The sequence below is a fragment of the Mirounga angustirostris genome, unplaced genomic scaffold (assembly GCF_029215605.1).
Source record: "Mirounga angustirostris isolate CCGP_5_RB_7025 unplaced genomic scaffold, mMirAng1.0.hap1 SCAF_10, whole genome shotgun sequence".
NCBI lineage: Eukaryota > Metazoa > Chordata > Mammalia > Carnivora > Phocidae > Mirounga > Mirounga angustirostris.
The window spans coordinates 31766307-31788184 of record NW_026991718.1 but is presented as its reverse complement, the minus strand read 5'-3'; the positions used below and the strand labels follow the sequence as shown (position 1 = coordinate 31788184).

The following is a 21878-nucleotide window of genomic DNA, read 5'->3' as shown; positions in this document are numbered from 1 at the left end:
GTCTACGACCATGAAAAGGCACTAGGTTCAGATATAATCTATGTGGGATTTCCATTAGTACCAGACATGTTAAGCTTATCTGGTAAACCTGGTACAGATGCCCAATGTGACTTTCTTAGAAAGAGCTATGCATGCAAATACTGAAAATGTCTTTCTGTAAGAACCTCAAAAAAGATAAAGAGAACACTCAAATACTGTCTTGCTGGGCAAAAGCAAGCCACAGACTCCTCCAGTAAAGAGGCGAGGTTCTTTCTCAGGCTTCTATATTGATCTTTTCTCACCAGACTTAAAACCAGTGACTACGGGGCTTTCTGGACTGTTGATTAAGACAAAGAACTCCAAAGACGCTCCTAAAGAATTCAGACATAAGAACACTTACACAAAACTCTAACTCAGATCTGCTGAGAAATGCTTGTTAAGATCAGCCAACAAGAAAGAATTTTCAGGAAGTCATACCATTAAGAAATAAACCACATCTCAGGCAATGACTTTCCAAGTCCTAAATTTGCCAATCCTAATATGTATAGCATGAGACCACTGCTAAAGCAGTATCATAAGAGTTTCCACGTATATGTTTGAGATTCAAAACAATCTTTTGATCTGCAGAGACTTCCTCACAAAACGAGATTCTGCTTGGTTTTCTGCAGCGGCTTTGGTCACCAAACAAGATCCCCAAAGTCCTTGCTGCTTTATTTCACTGGAAAATGACAACATCAACCTCTGACTAGGGTCTAGTTTTTTGCTTTCCTGAGTCCTATCACCAGGCAGCATGAATCAACAATTTTCAGGTAAATATTGGCCCTCTTTAGTGTCACACTGCATGATCCTTTCTAGATTTTCACATTTTCCTGACAGTGAAAAAGAGCAGTTCCCATCATCGAGATATCCTCTAATGACAGACATCCTCTGAGAAAATCACAACATACACTCATAAAGATATTTCAGCAGAAATACCAAGGCCTGAGATAGACATGGTGGCTAAAATGAATATTGTATAAACAAAACAAAACTGAGAGTACCTAAGGTATAATCTCCTTGGTTTACTAAGACAAGCGGCAGAGCAGGTCCTTGCACCCGATGACTTGGTAAACAAAAGATGCAGGCCATTTGCGTACAGATGCTGCCAGGGCAGAATCACATACTGCCCTGTCTCACAAAGCCTCAGGACTGACATTCACACATTCCATCTGTAAACAAGTTTGACCGCAGCATAGTGAAATGACTCTCAGAGTCTCTGACCAAGTTGGATTGGGCCCACAGGCCCACAAAAGCTCAGCACAACATCTCTCGGTTCAAACCTGAGAGGGCTGGTGGGAATATACTTTGTTCAGAAAGACACCATTTTCTCTCTGACCCCTTCCAAGAAATACTCACGAAGCAGGTGCCATTCATCTTGCTGAATTGTCTTGGTTAAATTGAAAGGAATGTTTCGTAAGCGGATTGGCTGAGAAAAGTGGTACTTGATAGCCGTGCATCTCTGTGCAATACCTTGAAGGAAATAAGAAATGCGATTTACTAGTCTGGGCATTTGTAATACAATTCTGGAGACCTACGGCAGAGTAATGTATCCTAAACTGGGTTGAATGAGAGAAGGGATAGGAATCTCTTGATGACTCTCAGTAATACAGACAAGTCAGAGCAAGAAACACCTAAAACATGACATAATTTTTTAAATCATGTTTCACTTTTGAATGTGTTAAAATTGATAAGGATCTAAACTCTCCTAATTGTTTTTCAACACTGAGTTTGTATTAACTAAACACAAAACTCCACAAGGAGAAATGGCCTTAAAGTATAGAGATGGTTGGGGGAAATCGATTTAAAATTTTAAGTTAACCCGGATAAATTACATGTGTCTGAACTCAATCCAATCTCAAGCTCTCAAACAGGGTGCATCAAAAAGTTCATCAGGAAGTGTATTATTTGGAAACCAGAAGACATCATTCCATTAGGACAACCTTCTAGTTGGTGGTTTAGGTGGTGATTCAGTTACCAGACAAACCTCAAGAGCCTATTTAACCCCAGGGCAGCTGATGTATTTCCTTAATACGAATTTTACTGACCTAAATTCTGGGCCCCAAGAGAAAGAAAAATATTATAGGTGGACAGGGGGAAAAAATAAAAATAAAAGTAGAGAGGAGAAAGAAAAAAAAATCTCTCTACCTTTTCTGGTTGCATGCCCAGCCCTACGTGCAATATTTTGAAATGGGCAAGTGTACCCATTGCTTTATCTGGTACCTTCTCCTACCCTCCCTCCCAACCCATGCTTTTATTGCATAAATAAATATGGGCTTATTTTTCCCCTGAAATCTCCTGAGTCCCATGATTCAGCCTGAATCCTATGATAACCCTGGCAGCAACTAAAAAAAAAAAAAATCCTCATAGATGCAAAAAAACCTCTAATTGATAGAATTTGATGAACTATAGAAATAAAGTGAATTTTTTAGAAATCAGGCATTAAAAGGGGGAAACTAATATTTGAGCACAGCCTGTATCATGAGCCCATCTCTGAAGTGAAGGCACCTATAGGATCATCTTCCCTGAAGAGTTTCTCACACAGTAGTATACATCAAGAATCAATGGGGAGCTAGTTAAAAACAGATTCCTGGATGGACCCACCCATTCTAAATCAAAAGATTTGGGATAGAGCCAGGAAGCTGAACTTTAACAAACATCCCATGTAATTCTGAGGCAGGCAGTCCTTGAATCTCACTTTGAGAAACATTGCCCAAGACTCTCCCTGCTTTTGGGAAGCTTTTTTATTTTTTTCCTTATGAAAGCACAGATTCTCCCAAAGTTCAAAGCTCTTTTATTTTACGCTTTGTTTTTTTCAGCATGAGCCCATGGCAGTTGTTATGTGGTCTAAGGCACAGGAGTTAGGTGTTTATAAGACAGAAAATGCCTGTGCTTACAAAGAACAAACAATCTATTCTATGAGAATAATAGCAGATAACATGCTGCAAATGTGTTAATGGCTTGCATTTGTATTTTTCAAAACTGTCATTCCACTTGATATTCATCTTCAGGCTGACCTTGAGGCTCCATGTAAGCAGGGAGTGAAGGCTAAAGCAGAGTTAAAGACATGTCCAACAAACACACAGAGCCCATTAGCAAAGACTGGGACTTATTAGTTCCAGGCAGCTAAGGACATTTCTGTCCATTAGCTTCACACAAAGCTAGTCAAGCAGAGACTTCAGGGGCCACATATGACAAATACAGACTTTATAGAATTAGTTAAAGAAAGACACTAAAAAACCAACAGCAGCAACACAAAACAATAACAAACCCTGGGGAGGAGGAAGAATCTAATTTCCAGAGTTGCTACATAATATTATTTTAAACACTCAGTTTTTGATAGAAAAGTACAAAACCTACAAAGAAACAAGAACATATGGCCCATGCGTGAGGAAAAAAGCCAGCCAGTAGAAACTATCACTGAGGAAACCCAGATGTTAGACTTTATCTGACAAAGACTATAAATCAGCTGCTTAAAATATGTTCAGAGAATTAAAGGAAATCATATCCAAAGAACTACAGGTAAGCATGAGAATGATGTCTCACCAAAGAGAGAATATTAGTAAAGTGATAGAAAGTATAAAAAGAAAAAAAACAAATAGAAATTCTGAACCTGAAAAGAACAATAGCTGAAATGAAAAATCCACTAGAGGGGCAGAAGAAATAATCAGCAAACTTGAAGATAGGTCAATTGAGATGATCCAGTCTGAAGCAAATGAGGAAAAAAGAGTGAGGAAAATAAACAGAGCTACAGAGATCTGTGACACCATCAATCATACCAACATAAGTATAATGAGAATCCCAGAAAGGAGAAAAGAAAAAAAGGGACAAAAAGAATATTTGATGAAATAAATATAAAATATTTTATGTAAACATACATTCTTACATCTAAGTTTGATGAACTACAAATAAGATAACCTCACAGCAAGCCACACCCAAATACATCATAATCAAACTCCTGAAAGCCAAAGAGAGAATTTTGAAAGAAGCAAGAAAAAAAGCAACTTATCACATACAGGGGTTCCTCAAAAGAGTAGAAGATGATTTCTCATGAGAAATTATGGAAGTAGAAGGGAGTGAGAGAATTTATTCAAAGCAATGAAAGAAAGATAATCAATCAGGAATTCTATATGCAGCAAAGTCATCCTTCAGAAATGAAGGAAAAATTAAGGTATAATAAATGTATTGTTTGTGCTTTTTGTAACTTTTTTTTCTCCTATCTGACTTAAAAGACACAAAGCATTAACGAATAATTATAAATCTGTGTTGAGGGGCGCCTGGGTGGCTCAGTCGTTAAGCATCTGCCTTCAGCTCAGGTCGTGATCCCAGGGTCCTGGGATCGAGCCCCGCATAGGGCTCCCTGCTTGGCAGGAAGCCTGCTTCTCCCTCTCCCACTCCTCCTGCTTGTTCCTTCTCTTGCTGTCTCTCTCTCTCTCTCTCTGTCAATTAAATAAATAAATAAAATCTTTAAAAAAAAAAAAACTGTGTTGAGGAACCATATAATGTAATTTGTATGATAATAACTGTGCAAAGGACAGGAGAGGGAATGGAGCTATAAAGCAGCAAAGCTTTTATATACAAATGAAATCCAGTTGGTATTAACCTAAACTAGATTGTTATAAATTAAGATGTTAATTGTAATTCACAGGGTAACCATTAAGAAAATAACAAAAAATATAAATAGAAAATAAAACAAAAGGGAATTTATTTTTTAATATATTTTTTAAGATTTTATTTATTTATTTGACAGAGAGCTAGAGAGAGCCAGAGAGCACAAGCAGAGTGAATGGCAGAGGGAGAGGGAGAAGCAGGCTCCCCACTGAGCAGGGAGCCCGATGTGGAGCTCAATCCCAGGCCCCTGGGATCATGACCTGAGCCAAAGGCAGACACCTAACCAACTGAGCCACCAGGCACCCCAACAAAAGGGAATTTAAAAGGTTACTAGAAAACATTTATTTAACACAAAAGAAATAGTAATGGAAGAATAGAGGGACATACAGATAACAAATAGCAAAATGGCAGTCTTCCCTTATGAGGAATTACATTAAATCTAAACAGATCAAACATTCCAATCAAAAGACAGAGATTGGCATTTTAAATAAAACAACATGATCCAAGTATATGATGTCCACAAAAGACACACTTTAGATTCAAAGACACAAATAGGTTGAAAATAAAAGTATAGAAAAAGATATACCATGCAATCACCAAAAGAGAGATAGGAATGGCTATCCTAACATCAGACAAAATGAACTTCAAGACAAAAATTTTTACTAGAGACAAAGGCATTTTAGAATGATAAAAGGGTCAATCCACTAGGAATTTATGAAATTGTAAACAAATGCACCTATCCACCAACAGAACCCCCAAAATACGGGAAGCAAAACTGAAGGGAGAAATAGACAATTCAACAATGATAGTTGGAGACTTCAATATCCCACCTTCAATCTGGTAGAACAACTAGACAGAAGACCAATATGGAAACAGAAGACTTGAACAACACTCTAACACAAATAGACAAAATAGACATCTATAGAACACTCCACCCAACAAGAGCAAAATACACATTCTTTTTGAGTGCACATAGAACATTCTCCAGGATAGACCACAAATCTCAATAAATTTAAAATTATTGAAGTCATATAGAGTATGTTCTCTGACCATCCTACAATGAACAGAAGAAAGTTTGAGAATTCACAAATTTGTGGAAATTAAGTAACATATTCCTAAACAGCCAATGGGTCCAAAAATAAATCACAAGAGAAATTTAAAAGCACCTTAAATGAAAACAAAAAACAAAATCACAACATACCAAAATTTATGGGATTACACTAACATGCTTAGAGGAAAATTTATAGCTGCAAATGCCTACATTAAAAAACAAGATGTCAAATCACTGTCTACCTTAAGAAACTAAAGAAAGAAAAGCAAACTAAACGCTAAGCAGAAGAAAAGAGATTATATAATTACAGTAGAAATAAATGAAATAGAGAATAGCAAAATAAGCAAAACCAAAAATTGGCACTAAGATTAATAAAATCAAAAAATCTTGGGTGCCCGGGTGGTTCAGATGGTTAAGCATCTACCTTTAGCTCAAGTCATGATTTCCATGTCCTGGGATCGAGCCCCACATTGGGCTCCGGCTCAGCAGAGAGTCTGCTTCTCCCTCTCCCCTCTGCCTCTCCCCCCAGCTCATGCTCTCTCTCTCTCAAATGAATAAAATCTTTAAAAAATAATAAACATAAAATTGACAAGTCTTTAGTTAGACTAACCATGATAAAGAAAGGGAAGACTCAAGTTACTAAAATCAGGCATAAAACAGAAGACATAACCAATAATCTTATGGGGAAAAAAAGGAGTTTAAGAGAATACTATGAAAAAATTATATGCCAACAAATTAGATTATACAGATGAAATGGAAAATTTGTAGAATGCCACAAACTACCATAACGGGCTCAAGAAAAATTAGAAAATCTGAATAGATCTATAATAGGTAGAGATTGAGTTAGTAAATAACTTATTAAAAATCTTCCAGTGCGGGGGCACCTGGCTGGCTTAGCCAGTAAAGCATGCCACTCTTGATCTAGGGGTTGTGAGTTTGAGGCCCACACTGGGCGTAGAGATTATTTAAAAATAAAATCTTTAAAAAAGAAATCTTCCAATGAAGAAAAGTCCAGGACCATATGTCTTCACTGGTGAATTTTACCAAATATTTAAAGAATTAACAATCATTCATAAAATCTTAAAAAATAGAGTTCCCAAATCATGGTAGGAGGCCAGTATTACCCAAATACAAAAACCAAAACATCACAAGTAAAGAATAATTCAAAATATTCCTTATGAATAGGTATGCAAAAATCCTCAACAGACACTAGCAAAGTGAATTCAGCAACATATAAAAAGGATTGTACATCATGACCAAGTGGGACTGATGTCATGAAAGCCAGATTGCTTCAACATATGAAAATCAATTCATATAATAGACCTCACCAATAGAATAAAGCACAAAAACCACAAGCTCATCTCATAGATGCAGAAAAAACTTTTCACAAAAATCTATCTGATAATCACCCACAACCCTACGAACCAAATTAAGAAAAATAAAGTATGATTCACTCCATTAAGTAGGTAGAAAACTCAGAAGTTCAGAGACATTAAGCAACTAGCATAAGGCCACAGTGCAAAGTAGTAACCGAGCTTTAACACGTGGGCTGTTACCCAAACTCTGTACACTACTCACTCAGGAAAATTAGAAATCCTAATCTTTTAGAAGTGCATCTTAATTCTGTGGGTGCTTAGAACTGTAATTATTAAGCAAACTATCAATGTGAAGTGAAAAACACATTTTTTCAGTTTAGTAACAACATACGCTCTTCTGGAAACAAAGCTGATATGTAATTGAGGCTTCTGTCTATACATTATCCACACTTTTCAATAACATTATTTGGAGACTGGCTTGGCTCTATGGCTGACTCAGTAACTTCATCCTACCTACATCTCGCAGAAGCTGCTTACAGCTGGAAATAGGGTGTGGACCGGGGAGAAACTGTTCTCTGAGAGTCCAAGGGGCTGGCCCCAGAACAAGTTCTGTGCTAGGGAAATGTATGGTTCCTTTTACATCATTGCGGACATTCTCAGGGCTCCTCTCCTCGGCCCCTTGCTGGGAACAGGCATGATCCCAGGAGGAAGACAGCAGAAAGGAGGTAGGCAGCCGGCCAACGCTCTCTTGCTTCCCCAGGGGGCATCCGGCATGTGCCAGGAGTAAGGTAAGCCGCACACACAGAGCCAAATTACCTTTCCTTCCCCACTAGGCTCCCAGGCTAAATTTAAACTGCCAAGAGCTCTGAAATGAGAAGAGAAAGGAGTGTGGAGAGTGGCAAGGTCTGGACTGGATGGTAACAAGCAGTCCTGCACAATCCCACAGATTGGGAGCCCGGTGGCGAGTCCAGAGCATCTCAGCTGAGTTGGCAAGAAAACAGTCTACAGCTCCTGCGCTCCACTCCCTTGGAAGATGATTAGAGGCTTCAGGCAGAATTAGAAGAGAAAGTGGGAGTGAAGGACAGATCAGCAGCAATGTCAGAGGCCTGCGTTAGCTGTGTGAGTTCCTTGTTCTTAAGGACTCGTTCTGCTGCCATAGCAAAAAGTCAGATAGATTCGAAGGGGCAAGTATTTTATTAAGGTCTGGCTTCCTACAGCATACACTTTAAAGTGACAAAATGAAACTTGACAAAAATTACACAGGAAAAGACCTGGAGTTGCTTGACAGCTCGCCAAAGACAAATGAGGTCCTTTTGATGAAACGACAAGTGTACCCATATACAGAGATGGTGGTAAAGACAGAGAAGTTCCATGCGGTGTTCTGTTAAAGAGTGATACTGTGAAAATCCACAAGGAGGCATTAGATTCAAATTTTTTCAAAGCCATGCATGCAAACTTTGAAATTAACTGGCTTTCTGGGTAGAGAGAGCAATATATCTGGCTCCCTGAAAAGGAACACAAAAAAGCATGAGCTCATAGCACCAGATGGCATCACACAATGGGGGGAAGAAACATGCAGAGGGTTGAAAAGAACAAGTTGTGATCTATATTTAGTGATTAATTAGCTTCTTAAAGGGCCAAGTAGAGCCACATTAATGATGATATAAACCACAGAAGAAGACACATAAATATGCCGCACAGAGGTTAGGAATGGGGCTTATGGTCTGGTGAACTTCTATTGTTTCTGGTGCTTAGAGAGATGAATCGAATTCTATGCTAAATTACAGAAACCCATACTTAGTTTAAATGAGGGAGAAACGTGAGAAACAGAAGATGCTCTAAAAAGTCACTGTGTACCAGTCAATGACAAGGCAATATGTGTGGTGGCTAAAGGCTTGCAGTCAGTCAGACTTGGATTTGAATCCCGGCTGTGTGACTTTTGGCAAATCACTTAACCTCTCTGAGCCTCTGTTCCCTCATCTGTAAAAGAGGGGAAAGAATGGCAGATATTTTATTCTGTTATTGTGAGGAAGGAAAGAGGTCATTCAAGGACTTAGCATGGGATGAAGCCAGTCAAAGCACTCAAGAAAGGTCAGCATCTGGTTATGAAATATCTCTTGGCATTGGCTCACATTCACCATACGCTAGGAGTCTGCACCCTAAATGTGCATCGCAGATTAACCCGAGGGTACAGAGAGAGAAACAGACCCGTGCAACCCCTGCCTGAACAGGAGTATAACCAAGGGTTCTCGTGTGCCCTCTCTGCTCAAGCTCAGGGCAAGACTCCCATCACTTCACTCCTGAACGGTTGACCAACTGGCCTCCTTGCCACTGTTCTCTCCACCCTCCAACCCACCCCCAGGCCACTGTTGGAGAAATCTGCTGTGTGAAGATCTGGAGCCTCCGTTGCCCAACTGTAATGAAGAATATGAAAACCTTAAGATGTTTGCTATATCCACCTACCATTTACAGTATCGTGCACTTCATATGTTTCTTTACATTGATCACTCTAAGTGGGACACAGTTTTACTTCCCATAAAGTAATTATGTATTTATTTTGTAGAATTATGTATTTATTTAAAAATAAAGTAGCCAGCACATAGTAAATGCCCCATAACTGTTTATTAGATTGCTTTAATCTATATGTACCAACTTTCACACTGGAGCAAACAGAAGATAAGAAAATCTCGGGGCGCCTGGGTGGCTCAGTCGTTAAGCGTCTGCCTTCGGCTCGGGTCATGATCCCAGGGTCCTGGGATCGAGCCCCGCATCGGGCTCCCTGCTCCGCGGGAAGCCTGCTTCTCTCTCTCCCACTCCCCCTGCCTGTGTTCCCTCTCTCTCTGTCTCTCTCTCTGTCAAATAAATAAAACCTTAAAAAAAAAAAAAAAAGAAGAAGATAAGAAAATCTCTGGTGGTCCCTGAGAGCAGTAAAGCCTGAGGTTTCCATCATCTGGCTCTGTCTTGCCTCGATCCAAGAACATACCGTAATCAAACCCAGGCTCTAGACCCCTGTCATTTATCCCTGCCCCCTAGCTCACTTGCGCTCAGTGCGACTGGTGCCCAGGTTTATTCCCACCCCTCCCAGACATATGCCTTGGCAGGGTCATGCCCATTTCTTTCTATAGCTATATGGCCATCACCTTGGAACAACCCCAAATCTCCTAAGCAACCGCCCCCCCCCCCCCCCCCCCGGCTCAATTCCTTCATTCAAAATGCCTTCCAGAAGGAACGCTGCAGCCCATGCAGCTCACTCCGTTCTCTGGCTTTGTTGTGACGTCAGAGGCTGATCCTCCCAATCTGGCTCTAGATTACTTAGTCTTTGTCATTTTCTAATAGATCAGAAACTCTGCCTCCCTCTGAGTGTCCCAGGTTCCTTAAGAGCTGAGGCTGTGACTTCTTTCTGGATCCCTGATGTTTCAGAACTCTTTCAGCCACAGTTACTGATAACAACAGTCTAATTGTTGCTTCAGGTTCTCCAGCAGATGAAAGGGTCAGTGAACAGTCTGCATTGTTTCCTAAAACATTTCAAAGGCAACTTGGAATTCCAAAACTGGCCCATGGGCAGAAAAACAAAGAACTCTTTCCCACCCACTCTGCCCGCACACATGCTGGTCTGAAAGGAAAGCTCCATCCTGGAGTCACAGGGCAGGGTGGCTGCCATATTGTCGCCAGAGAGATTTAATTTCAGAGGGAATCAGGGGCCAACCAGACAAAAGAAAATGTTTTCCTCGTTGCCTCCTTTAAGCGGTATGAACAGCCCTCATTTAGATAAATAAACCAGATATAGTGAGTTCAGGGGCTGTTGTGTGACTAATGCTGACTTTTAAGCCTCAAATAGCCAAAACCAGTCCTGAAGTCAAGCCCCAAGTGCAAACCCATCATCAGATCTCCAGAACCGAGAGGAGAGAGGTACAAAATTAGTGATGGGAGAGTGGCACTGTCCAGTAGAAATTTAGAGAATTTATAAGTCATATAGAGATTTTTAAATTTTCTAATAGCCATGCTACAAAAATAAATGGGTAAGATTAATCATATTATATTTTAATTTAACATACAATCAATACTTCGGAAATTATTAGTGAGTTTTTTTAAGTTTATTTATTTTTTAGTAATCTCTACACCCAACATGGGGCTTGAACCCACCACCCCAAGATCAAGAGTCCCACACTCTTCTGGCTGAGCCAGCCAGGCACCTCTCTTAGTGAGATATTCTACATACATTTTTCACACTAGATCTATGAAATCTGGTGTTTTCCACTTACAGCAGAGCTCCTTCCATGTAAGTCTCGTCCCAAACGTTCAATAGTCTCATGTGGCTGATGGCCACCGTACCGGACCAGATGAAGGTGAATAAGATTCAAAGTAAAAGCAACTGAGAGCGAGTGTTTGATCTAGGAAGTACCTGAAAGGTGTGAACGTTCTGTGTTTAGACTCTCTCTCCACAATATACTAGCTTGTTCTGCTACCCTTATCTCTTATTAGTAATGGAGAATCAGCTTCTCACTTGTATGAAATTGTATCAGTGTTCACTCCATATTCTCTTTGAAGCAAGACAGCCTGGATTTGCCTTCTGGCTTCACCACTCGCTAGCTGTGTGTCCTTAGCAAGCTTCTTAACCTCTCCGGGCATCAGTTTCCTCAGCTGTAATACATGGACAGGGGTAGTCCATTTATCTCAGAGGAGAATTAAATGAGACATATCATACTGTTAGTGTTAGCTTCCATCATCGTCCTCATTATTATAATAATTCTTATTACTGCTGCTACTGCTACTTCATTTACCTGAACAAACCCAGACACCTGGACTCTTCCTTAAAGTCAAGACTCTGGTGAGTTCCGTGAACGGTAAACACCTGATCTCTAGGGGCCAAAGAGGGAGGGTTCAATGACAAGCCTGACAGATTCAGCCTACTGCAGAGAGAGTAAACATCATCACAGGAAGTTGAAAAGGGGAGGGGGCAGTGGGGCAAACTAGAAAGAACAGTGCTCCCACAAGCATGATCCCGTACACAGGTGGAAACTGTCATGGGGTTAAGGCAGTGAATGACCACCGGTTGGCTGAATTCATTTTTAAATTTCCTTTAATGGAGTTATGTTATATCTACAGTAAAAAGTAATATAATTTTGAAAAATAAAAACCAGGGATTCTCAGCTTCTCAGAGCTATCATGGCATGCAGTTGGTGATTAGCTGGTAGGACAGGGACTCATGATTGGAGATTAAAGAGAGGTTGTGATTTTATGTGGCTTATGGGGGATTTCAGCCCAGCTCAGTGCACTCAGCTTCCCTCTCCCTCCTCTTTCTCCCCTCCTTCCCTTTACCTTCTCTCTCTAGCAGGAGACAGGTTCTAGTCCTTCTTCTTCGCTCAGAGTTGCCAATGTGGGCGAGGGGGATATGATCATGCCACTGGCAAGAAGGCAGACACAGGCAAGAACCGACACCCTATCCCATATCTTGCTCCCCGGGCCCTGATTCCTGTGAAACCAAATACAGCCATTGGCTCAGTGGATGCTCCAACTTAGTACACTGGGGTATTTTCCTTCCCACGGGGGATACCGTGTTACAGGGACAGGCCGACAGTTGCTGCTGGTTACTCTTGGCGCTGGTCATGACATGCTGACCTCAGAGAGATCAATACAGTCCAAACAAAACCTGTCCTAATAGTACACGAGTCTAAAGCTGTTGTTAATACACACCTGACATTCAAATCTCCTGGATTCTGGGAGGCATCCAGTCAGTGTAGGAAGCAAGCCTAAGCTTTATTTCCTCTCCAGTATGACTTTTTCGATTAGTATGGACATCAATAAATATGATTTTTTTCATTGGAAGGTTAAACCTGTATATTCCCAAAGATTGGGAGAAACTTGGAAATATACAGGTTGGGTTTTTGGTTTGTTTGTTTTTTTTACACTTAATATGTGCTTATAAGAAGCAGCATCCAAGAGTGTAAAGGAGAATATTGGCTTTGGAACCAGCTGTGTGACTTAGAGCAATAAACTCAACCACTCTGAGCCTCCATTTCCTCATTTGTAAAGTAGAGGTAATACAATCTCACAGACTTGTTATGAGGACCGAATGAGATCATATATATCAAGTGTCCTCACAGTGCCTAGTCCCTAGGGACAGCGTCCATCCACTCCCTCTTCCTGCTCTCTTTCTACGAAGGACCAGTAAAGTGTAAGTCCTGACCTCAGGGACCGCAGCCAGTGTAACTTCACTCTCACATCTAGCATTTGGGAAAAAAATCAGGGGCCAAGTATCAATCATTACCTTTTGCCACCAAAGTCAATCACATCATCCTTTAATCTTTCTTTCACTCATTCATTTATTCATTTGTTCAACAAACATTCATTGAGCGAGTACCTTTTAGACAGGGGACCTGCTTTCTGAATCTAGAATATGGTTCCACAAAAATGAAAAACTAACAACTTGAAACTAAACCATGAGTCTGAAACAGGGAGGGTGAAGGGAGGGAGGGATAGAGAAGGAGAAAGAGAGAGAGGTCTCCCACCTGCTACATGGGGACCCATGAACTCTGATGGCTCGAGCGGTTTCCCAAAAACTCAGAAAAGAGCAACTTGCTGGAGAAAGATGGGCCATTCTGGAGTGGGCTGGCAGTGTTCCAGGGCAAATTGTCCTCAAAAACAGTACACTCGTGGCCCCTTCCAGGTGGCTTGATAGACTCTTTCTAATTGAGCTACACTTTCAGAAGTTTGTTTCCTTTATGAAAATGAACCCCAGATCAAGCTGAATTGACTAATTACTAGTGTAGATGGAGATTAGGAAAGCAATGTTTGGTAGAGCTAATTTATGACGGTAGAGACAAGGGTAATAGCTCTGCTCAAACTGTGAAAAAATTTAAACATATTTGCTACCATGAACAATGTTCTTGTGTCCCCTTCACCAGATGGGCTGCTGGATTTACGATGAGACGTGTCACAGATACATATCAAGATAAATGGAAACTGGGAGCCCTTTAGAGCCAGCCTTCAGGATCTATAGAGAGCACCTGTTCTATTGCTGGCCCGATAACTGATCGAGTTGTCCTCCTGGGCTTTGGTAGGCTATTGGAATCAATTTCAAAAAACAATATGAATTGATGTGAAACAATATTTTCAATTTTTTCTAAGTAATGATCAAGCCTAAGCAACGATCAAGCAAAACTGACAAGTCTGATTTCATTTCCTTTCTCTCCTCCAGCCCCCTCATAGTTAGGTGGCCTGGCAGACACCGTAGACAAGAAGTGAAGGGGGATAAAATCTCCAAATTGAACGAATTATCAAGGATCCACTGCAAGGAGAGCGGAGGATGGCACTCACCACCTTCCAGCGGCAAGAACCCTATGGTATAGGAAAAAGCCATAAGAGGGCAGTCCGGGCAGGACCCTCTGTCTTCGGCAGCATTTGCCACTATTCCCCGTGTGCGCTGGCTCCTCCAGTGGCTCCAGGCATCCCTAAGTCAGGGCATAAATCTGTAGCCAGACAAGCCCACTTGTGAGACCACCGAAATTGCTTTAGCGTGGTTATAGGAAAATGATCATCATGCTTTTACTTATTATGTAGCGTGTTATGCTGCGTTCAGAGTGCCTCGTCACACATCCTTGTAAGTTACGTAAGGAAGCTATTCTGTTCCTTTTACAAATCAGAAGAACCAGGCACAGACTACTTACGTGGCCTGCCCATGGCCACATAACTAAATGGTTGTGATAATAATTTACTGAAGCCTTGTTATATGCCAGGCTCTGTGCTCAGAGCTCTACTCACATTTCCCCCAGGAGACAGGTTCCATCATTACCTCTGTTTTACAGAGGAGGAAACTGAGGCTCAGTGAGCTTAGGTCGTCTGTCTGCAGTCCCATGGCTAACAAGTGACAGAGCTGGTATTGAATTAGCATCTCCCTCCAAAGCCAATCTTAACAGACTTTGTCAGGTGAGAATCACTACGACTACACCTCATCATGCCTAATTAGTCCTCTTAAAGGGACAAGCACAGAGCAGGCAGGCATGGGTTGACGTGTGACATTGCGTTTATCACAATATTCTTTGTATATTTCCATCCCCTTTGCTCTCACACTGCCCTCTACCCACAAGGAAATAGAAAGACTCGAGGAAACCACTGTCCAAACCTCTGCATGCGAAGATTTCTTTCCCTGCTTGCTGAGCACGTGGTCAGGTGCCTAACACCCCAGACTAGGGCTGAGGAAAAACAGGAGGAGGGTCACAGGAGAGGCTGAGGAGAGAGATGAAGGTGGGGAAGGATTGGGGCAGGGGGTGGTGGCAGGAGGAGGACCACAAGGGGTAGAGATCAGAGATCGTATCTCTCTGTAACCCCAGAGCCCCAGATTGACAGGGTGGCACTCAATACCTAAAGTGAGGATCTGCTTGGAAGGGAAAACCTTCCCCTTGACCCAGGTGGAACTGCCGTCCATTTGGGAATCTCTGCGTGGGGAGGGCCCGCCCGCCTGCCCCCACAGCCACACACTCCAAAGTGAAGTTCCCATTCTTCCTCCTACCAGAACTCACCCACCTACCCACACAGTTCCAACAGTCAAAACAACCGTCAGGTGCTTGAGCCTGAAATATAAACGTGCTTCCGGACCAGCTCCAAGGACAGCGTGCAGCCGAGCTGTACTTCTCTTCTGACCACCTGTGCTGATCCCATGCAGCCCTAAGAAGTCTCAGCGGGGACACGGGGGACACGAAGAGGACAAGATAACTCGCAGCTGCATCTCACCACTGTCCCCGTTGAATCTCATCACACACGCGCCCGCCACATTCCAGCCCACATCTCATCAGAACATGCCCACACTATGTTTCCAGCCCTCATCTTACATCAAGCAGCATGAGTGACAGAGACAGCCAGGCAGGAAAATTTAAAAAGGGCCAATGAGCGGTTTTGCTAAGCATCACTTCAATCCTCTATTTGAGAATACAGTGTTTACAACCGGGGAGCAGGCAGGGTCTATCAGAAATCACAAAAATTAAAAATTAATGCTCAGCACCCCTCCCCATTTCACCTGGTGGGGCCGGCCACCCTGCCCCCTTGGGCAGCGAAGGGGGGCGCCCTGCAGGCCCTGACCCTCTTATCTGCTCCCCATCCTGCCCCCAGGCCCTGTGCTCAGTGAGGCCTTTCCCTCCAGCTACCAGCTCAGCCCAGAGCCTCACCACATTAGCATTCCTGACACTCCCCACAACCCAAGGGGGAAACTTCCAGCTGCCTTGTACTTAAGCATCACCCTCGGCACCAGAAGCCTGAGCCTGTGCGTAATTGACAAGGAATATGTTGATAAGGAATGGGACTGTTCCAAGTTTCTGAAGGATAACTAGGTAATTAAAAGGAAAACCTAATTTAAGAAAATCCTGGAGAATTTTTTTTTTTTTTTAACTCTCTGGCAACATCCTTTCTGGATTATTCTCTTTTGCCAGAAGACTTCTGTTTTGCCTTTGTTGGGTTTTCAAAGCTCGGGGCTAGATATCCTATGTTCCAGGGACCCCACAGTTCTTGGCCTTCTCAGGGCAGTGACTTTAAAAACCCTTGGACTAGAAGTAGAAGGGCCACCTGTTTCCTTCAAGGGCTCCTGAGTACCTGTTTTGCCAGTCTCGGCACCTGGTGATTTCCTCCCCGGGGCTGGGCACAGCACCCTCTGAGGACCCTGGCACCCCGGCCAGCAGCCTCCCCCCACTTGTGTAGGGCAGTGCAAAGGGACTGGGACAACACCATTCATTGCCAGGGGCTCAAATGTGCGGAGGGGAAATCCTCTTCTGCGGTGCTGCCTGCTTCTGGCGGCATGTCTTCGCCGCCCGACTGGTTTAATACCGCACGATGAGCCAGCGAGCTGCCAAAACGCAACCTGAGACACACAAAGAAACACGTGGGGCTCCACACAGTACACCAGGAGCTCTGTCACTTCTTAGACCTGTCCTTCATGCCACTTTGCCTCCCCCTCCTAGAGGTCAGCTTAACATTAACTTATGGCCCTACCACCTGCTACCTTTATGAAATCCTCGGAGTCATAGTTAATCTGTAAAATGGGGCTGATAATATTGATTTCGTAACGTCTTCCAAGGACTATAAAAGAGCGGGCACTTTTATACATGGCCACCTTCAGTCCACAGCTCCTGCACTGCCCAACCAGGTCGCATCTAACCGAACCGGTCTTCTCCAGCCTGATCTGTTGAAGAGTTTGTTTAACCTCAGCTGTTGGACACCGTGATCTTCCTCCAGTCCAATCCCACCTCTAATGTGAACGAAGATGAACAGAAGCCCTGCCCTCAGAAAGCTTACAGTCTACTGCAGGACATTGGCATTATTGAAATAAGAGCACAGGTAGATGCAAAATGACAAGCCTGACATAAAGGAGAACCCAGTGTTCTGAGACCATTGAACAGGATGCCTAAGCCATGAGGAGAAGGTGGAGGCAGTCCAGGAAGGCTGAGTTCTCAAGGATGGGCAGGAATATCCTTATGGGGCAGAAGGAAGGGCACGGACAGGGCTTTGAAGAGGAAGGTCTGCAGTACTGGGGTGCGGGGTGGGGGGTGGGGAGCTGTCGCTAGAGAGGAAAGTGGGGCTAGACCACGGAAAGCCTGAAGGTGGGTTGAGACTTGCTCTTTATCATAAGCCTCAAAAGAAGTCTACCACAGATTAGAAATGATCAGAATTGATGACATGATCAGAATTGATTTTTTTGGTTTGTTTTTGAAACAAACAAGCATTAAACACGTCACTCTTGCCTTAGCGTGGAGAACGGATTGGAGGGGGCCAGGACTCATTTCTGTGATGCAAATACAAGCAAGCTGCTACAGAGCCACCCAGAGAAACACATTCGTGGTGAAGGGGAGTCTGAGAGGCCATCCTAGGGTGAATTTTAAAACCGAGTCCGAGTCAGCCAGGTCATGGGTGGTGACACTGGGGGAGAAATGAGCATTCCAGACGGAAGAAAAGCAAGAAGCAAAAGTGCAGAGGTAAGGAGCATTTCCAGGGACTGACGGACAGGAGGTTTGGTGTTGCGGAGCATAAAGTGTGAGACAGTGAGTGAGGAGGATAAGGAGCTTCCCCCCACTGCCAGGCCTCATCTGGGAAGTTATCAGGAGCCACAGAAGGGTTTAAGCAGGCCAGCGATAGGATCAAGTTTTATTTCAGATACATGATCCTGTCAGTTGGGCCAAAAAAAGGGATATGAAGACATATGAGAGTCGGAAAGAATAAATTAACTAGGAGGCCAGGCATCCACACGTTAAAATACTGTGGAGATATTAAAAATGATGAAAATTGCAAAATGCTTGTGGCTTAATGTTGGATACAAAGCAGTATATATTGTGTTATCACAAATATGTCTTTGTGTATATATTTGCATAAAGACTGGATGGAAAGAAATCAAACTTTCACAGACTTATATAACTAAGTTGCAGGGTTATAAATGATTTTTGTTTTCCTCTTTGCAGGTTTCTGCATTGTCTACAATGAGCATATGTTTATGAAAGTTCATAATGAGAAAAATGTAAAGATTTAAACAACATAAAGTCAGCATGAATGGTCCTATCAAACTGGTAGTGACAATTTACATTTTGCTAGTGCCTGATACCCAGTGACCCTAAATCTTCAGCCACAAGATAATATCATTCTCTCTGTGTTCACAGAGAGGAAAATAAAAAACAGAGAGGCAAAAATGATTCATCTGATGTGACACAGAGGGCTAGAGGCAGAGCAGAGAGCAACTAGGTAGATGTGTATGCTCTCTTGAGCTGGTTCAATTCTTTTTGCTGAGAAATTATTTGAACAGCGCAGATCATGCACAATCCAATAATTAAGATAGCCAAAATAATTAGAAACAGTCCAACAGACTGCATGATTATCAGCCCAAATCAATAAAGAAGAAGTCAGTCTGAAGCCTTGGATAAATAAGGCCCCAGCATACACTGTTACAGGGATTGTCATTCCAGAACCCTGAGCTCCCATATGACAGTATTTTTCTGGAAGTGAGGAGGGGCCAGCGTTAGTCGGGAAGAAAGCAGAAGGTGCCCCCACACTGTGCCCATCATCACCCACGCTAGTTGTTAAAAGGAGGAAAAAGCTAACACAGGGGGTACACAATCATGGGCCAAAAGGGATGGCCCAGGCAGTCCCCATTTGTCTAAGACTGGTCATCTCAGGGCTTTTCCTCCACACCTCCCTATCACACTATTACATACACAAGATCCTGGATGAAGCCACCCATACAGATTTTAGACCTTCCTGCTTCCCTCCTGTGCAGGATGAGCTCCCGTCCTCCACCTGGGCAAGGGAGCTGTGGTCCCAGGATAACACCAAATCTGACTGCTTTTCTGACTGCACCCACAAAACACAGCAAAGAGAGCCCTAAGAGAGACTGACCCATGTGATGCTTATTAATTAATCAATTAATTAATTTACATCAGAAAATCTTTAAGAAACCCAGTGGTATTTTGTAATATGGCTCCTATTGCCTAAAGCAACATTCTTGGCTTTGTTGGATGGGTGAGGTGAGATTATGGGGACGGAGGTTGGGGGATATAGGAGGCTTCCCAAAATTGCCAAGCTTGCAAGATTAAACAAGTGCAAATTAGTCAGTGTCCAAATTTATGCCGAAATGGAAGATACTGTAATTTGCAAGCTAATAAAGTGGTATTTCCATGTAAATACACAGCAAATGAATCACCAATTTACATTTTCTTAATCTACTACAAGTGGTCTTGAGGATCAATAGGATGACAATTAACCAGAAGGCTGGCATCCATGGGTCCTAATTCGGCCTTGCCACCGCCAATCCCCTGTATCTGCTTTATCTAAAGGAGAAAGCAATGGGCTGTCATAGTAGAGAATGGTGGGCAAGCCAAGGCTGTGAACAGGATGACTGTGTGGGATGCCGTACAGATGAGACCCGGCCATGCCTGTCCGTCACCCAGACACGGTCACACATCTGCCCATCTGCCCTCTCGGTGACCCCTTTCTATTTCTGAGCCCTCTTGGCATTCTTGCTCTGTCACCATTCTCAATTTCTCTGTAGGAAGAATGGTCACAAACTTGACATCGTTCCATAAAGAGTATCTTTGTACTGTACTTTCGCAAGACTTGCTTCTTGCCACACAGAAGAGGCCCCCCGCAAAAGTCTCCCACAGTGACAATCACGTCCTGCAGAGTACCTCCTGAAACCTCACCTAGAGACTATTTGCTCTAACTTCAGACCTAATTCCTATGTGTTTCATCTACGGCTCCCTGTTCCTAGCCCATTAGAAGTAGCAGAGTGGAATATATAAAAGGGCGGCTAGAGGCAGGCCACAGAAGCAGAAGGTAGTGATATTTAGAAAAGCAGCAAGCGTTAAAAAAAAAAAATCAGAGCAACACAATTTTTTTAAAGAATAGTAGACTGTGTTATTTAGTTTTGAGGCACAGAGTTCTACACACCTCTACATTCCCTAAGGGTACCTAAGTATTATGTCATCATTCATAAAGATGACCTGACTCATGATGCAACAGTTAAATTTGGTGCTCTCTGTTTCAGAAGGCAGGAATCTGCATCATGCATTGAATAAATATATCCCTCCATTGAGATGCACAGAAAGGTAAGTTTTAGCTATATGGAAAACTCACCCTGACTTCCTGATGCTCTAAATAAATCATAAAATGTAATAATTTGGTAAACTCTTAGAAATCACGAAGTCTGACCCTTCACTTTGAAAACAACCAACAGAGATCTAGAGAGGTTTACATGACTTGTCAAGGTCCGACATGCAGCAGGAAGAGCCAGGGCTAGGCCAGGAGCTCCTGGTGCCCAGGTCTCTGCATCTTCCCCCCTTCCCAGGCTCCACCCCCCACCCCTCGACACCCCCCCCACCATCAGTGCATGAACACATCCCCTCTGTATACAAATGATAATTACCAGCAGTTCCAATGTCATTCCCCTGGACCACCTAGCTTACTCAGGGAACACGTGTCCTTTTTCTCCTTGTGAAAAGCTGCTTTGAGTGATGTGGAAGGAATGTGCTATGTACCTTTAAGGTGCTTTTTTAATACTCCATGAGTATTGCACTCCTCGTCATATGGCTACTACAGAAAAATTTCACTTACCTAGTTCATAATCTCCCAGGGATTGTGTAAGACTCTTGTATAACTGTTTGTAAAAGGAAGCAAAAATAAAAATCCCAAAAGAATGAGGAAACTTTCTAAGCAATATATTCCCAAACCAAGAGAGCAAAATTAAGACCGCTATGTGATGGCTCTCCTCTCCTTCTCTATGGACTTGCTTCTCTCCCATCTTCCCCACCACCATTCAGTGTAGGTTAGTTAACTTTCCTTGAACAGGTTTATTTTCTTCCTCTTAGATTATCTTCTAAGTAAGTCTTCCAATTAACCCAATGCTTATGACAGGGGCAAGGTGAAGTATACTACCTCAATACCCTAGACGACATACAGTCTGTCTTCTGGAAGTCACGCTCTGGCTCCCTCAGTAAGAACCAGCCTGATCCTGGTGGAAATGTTGCAGATGATTGGCCTGCCTACTTAGTCTCTGGCTTGCGTGGAAAGATTTAAGTAAAAACAACTGGTCCTATCAAGGATCGGAAGTTGGGTGGCAGATCAGCCATTATAATCATTGCCATGGATGACCAAAGAGGTTATCTAGGTATATCCTTTCCTCTGCAAAGGAGGAAACTTGGGGTCAACGAAAGTCATATCACGTTCAAATTTTTTTAATAAGGCTTTCAGTAAAATTAACTACTATGCCTGTTACAATATGTGGCAAGCCACTGAAAATATCATATGGGGGGGGAAGAAATTGAAATGAATAATCAAAATTAATAATATGAATTAAACTGATCAAATATAACTTCCAGATATTTAACACAGTGGATTATTAAATTCAGAAAGCATATCTT

General features: G+C 42.5%; 1 protein-coding gene across 2 annotated transcripts in view; it reads right to left on the bottom strand.

Moving 5' to 3' along the window:
• The window catches only part of TMEM178A (transmembrane protein 178A), a 49153-nt gene that overhangs the window by 10708 nt on the left and 16567 nt on the right, over nt 1–21878 (bottom strand). For both annotated transcript variants that reach the window (XM_045884475.3, XM_064572144.1), the window contains exon 3: nt 1375–1488. In XM_045884475.3, the coding sequence (XP_045740431.1) occupies nt 1375–1488 (114 nt within the window). The remainder of the gene's footprint in view (nt 1–1374; nt 1489–21878) is intronic.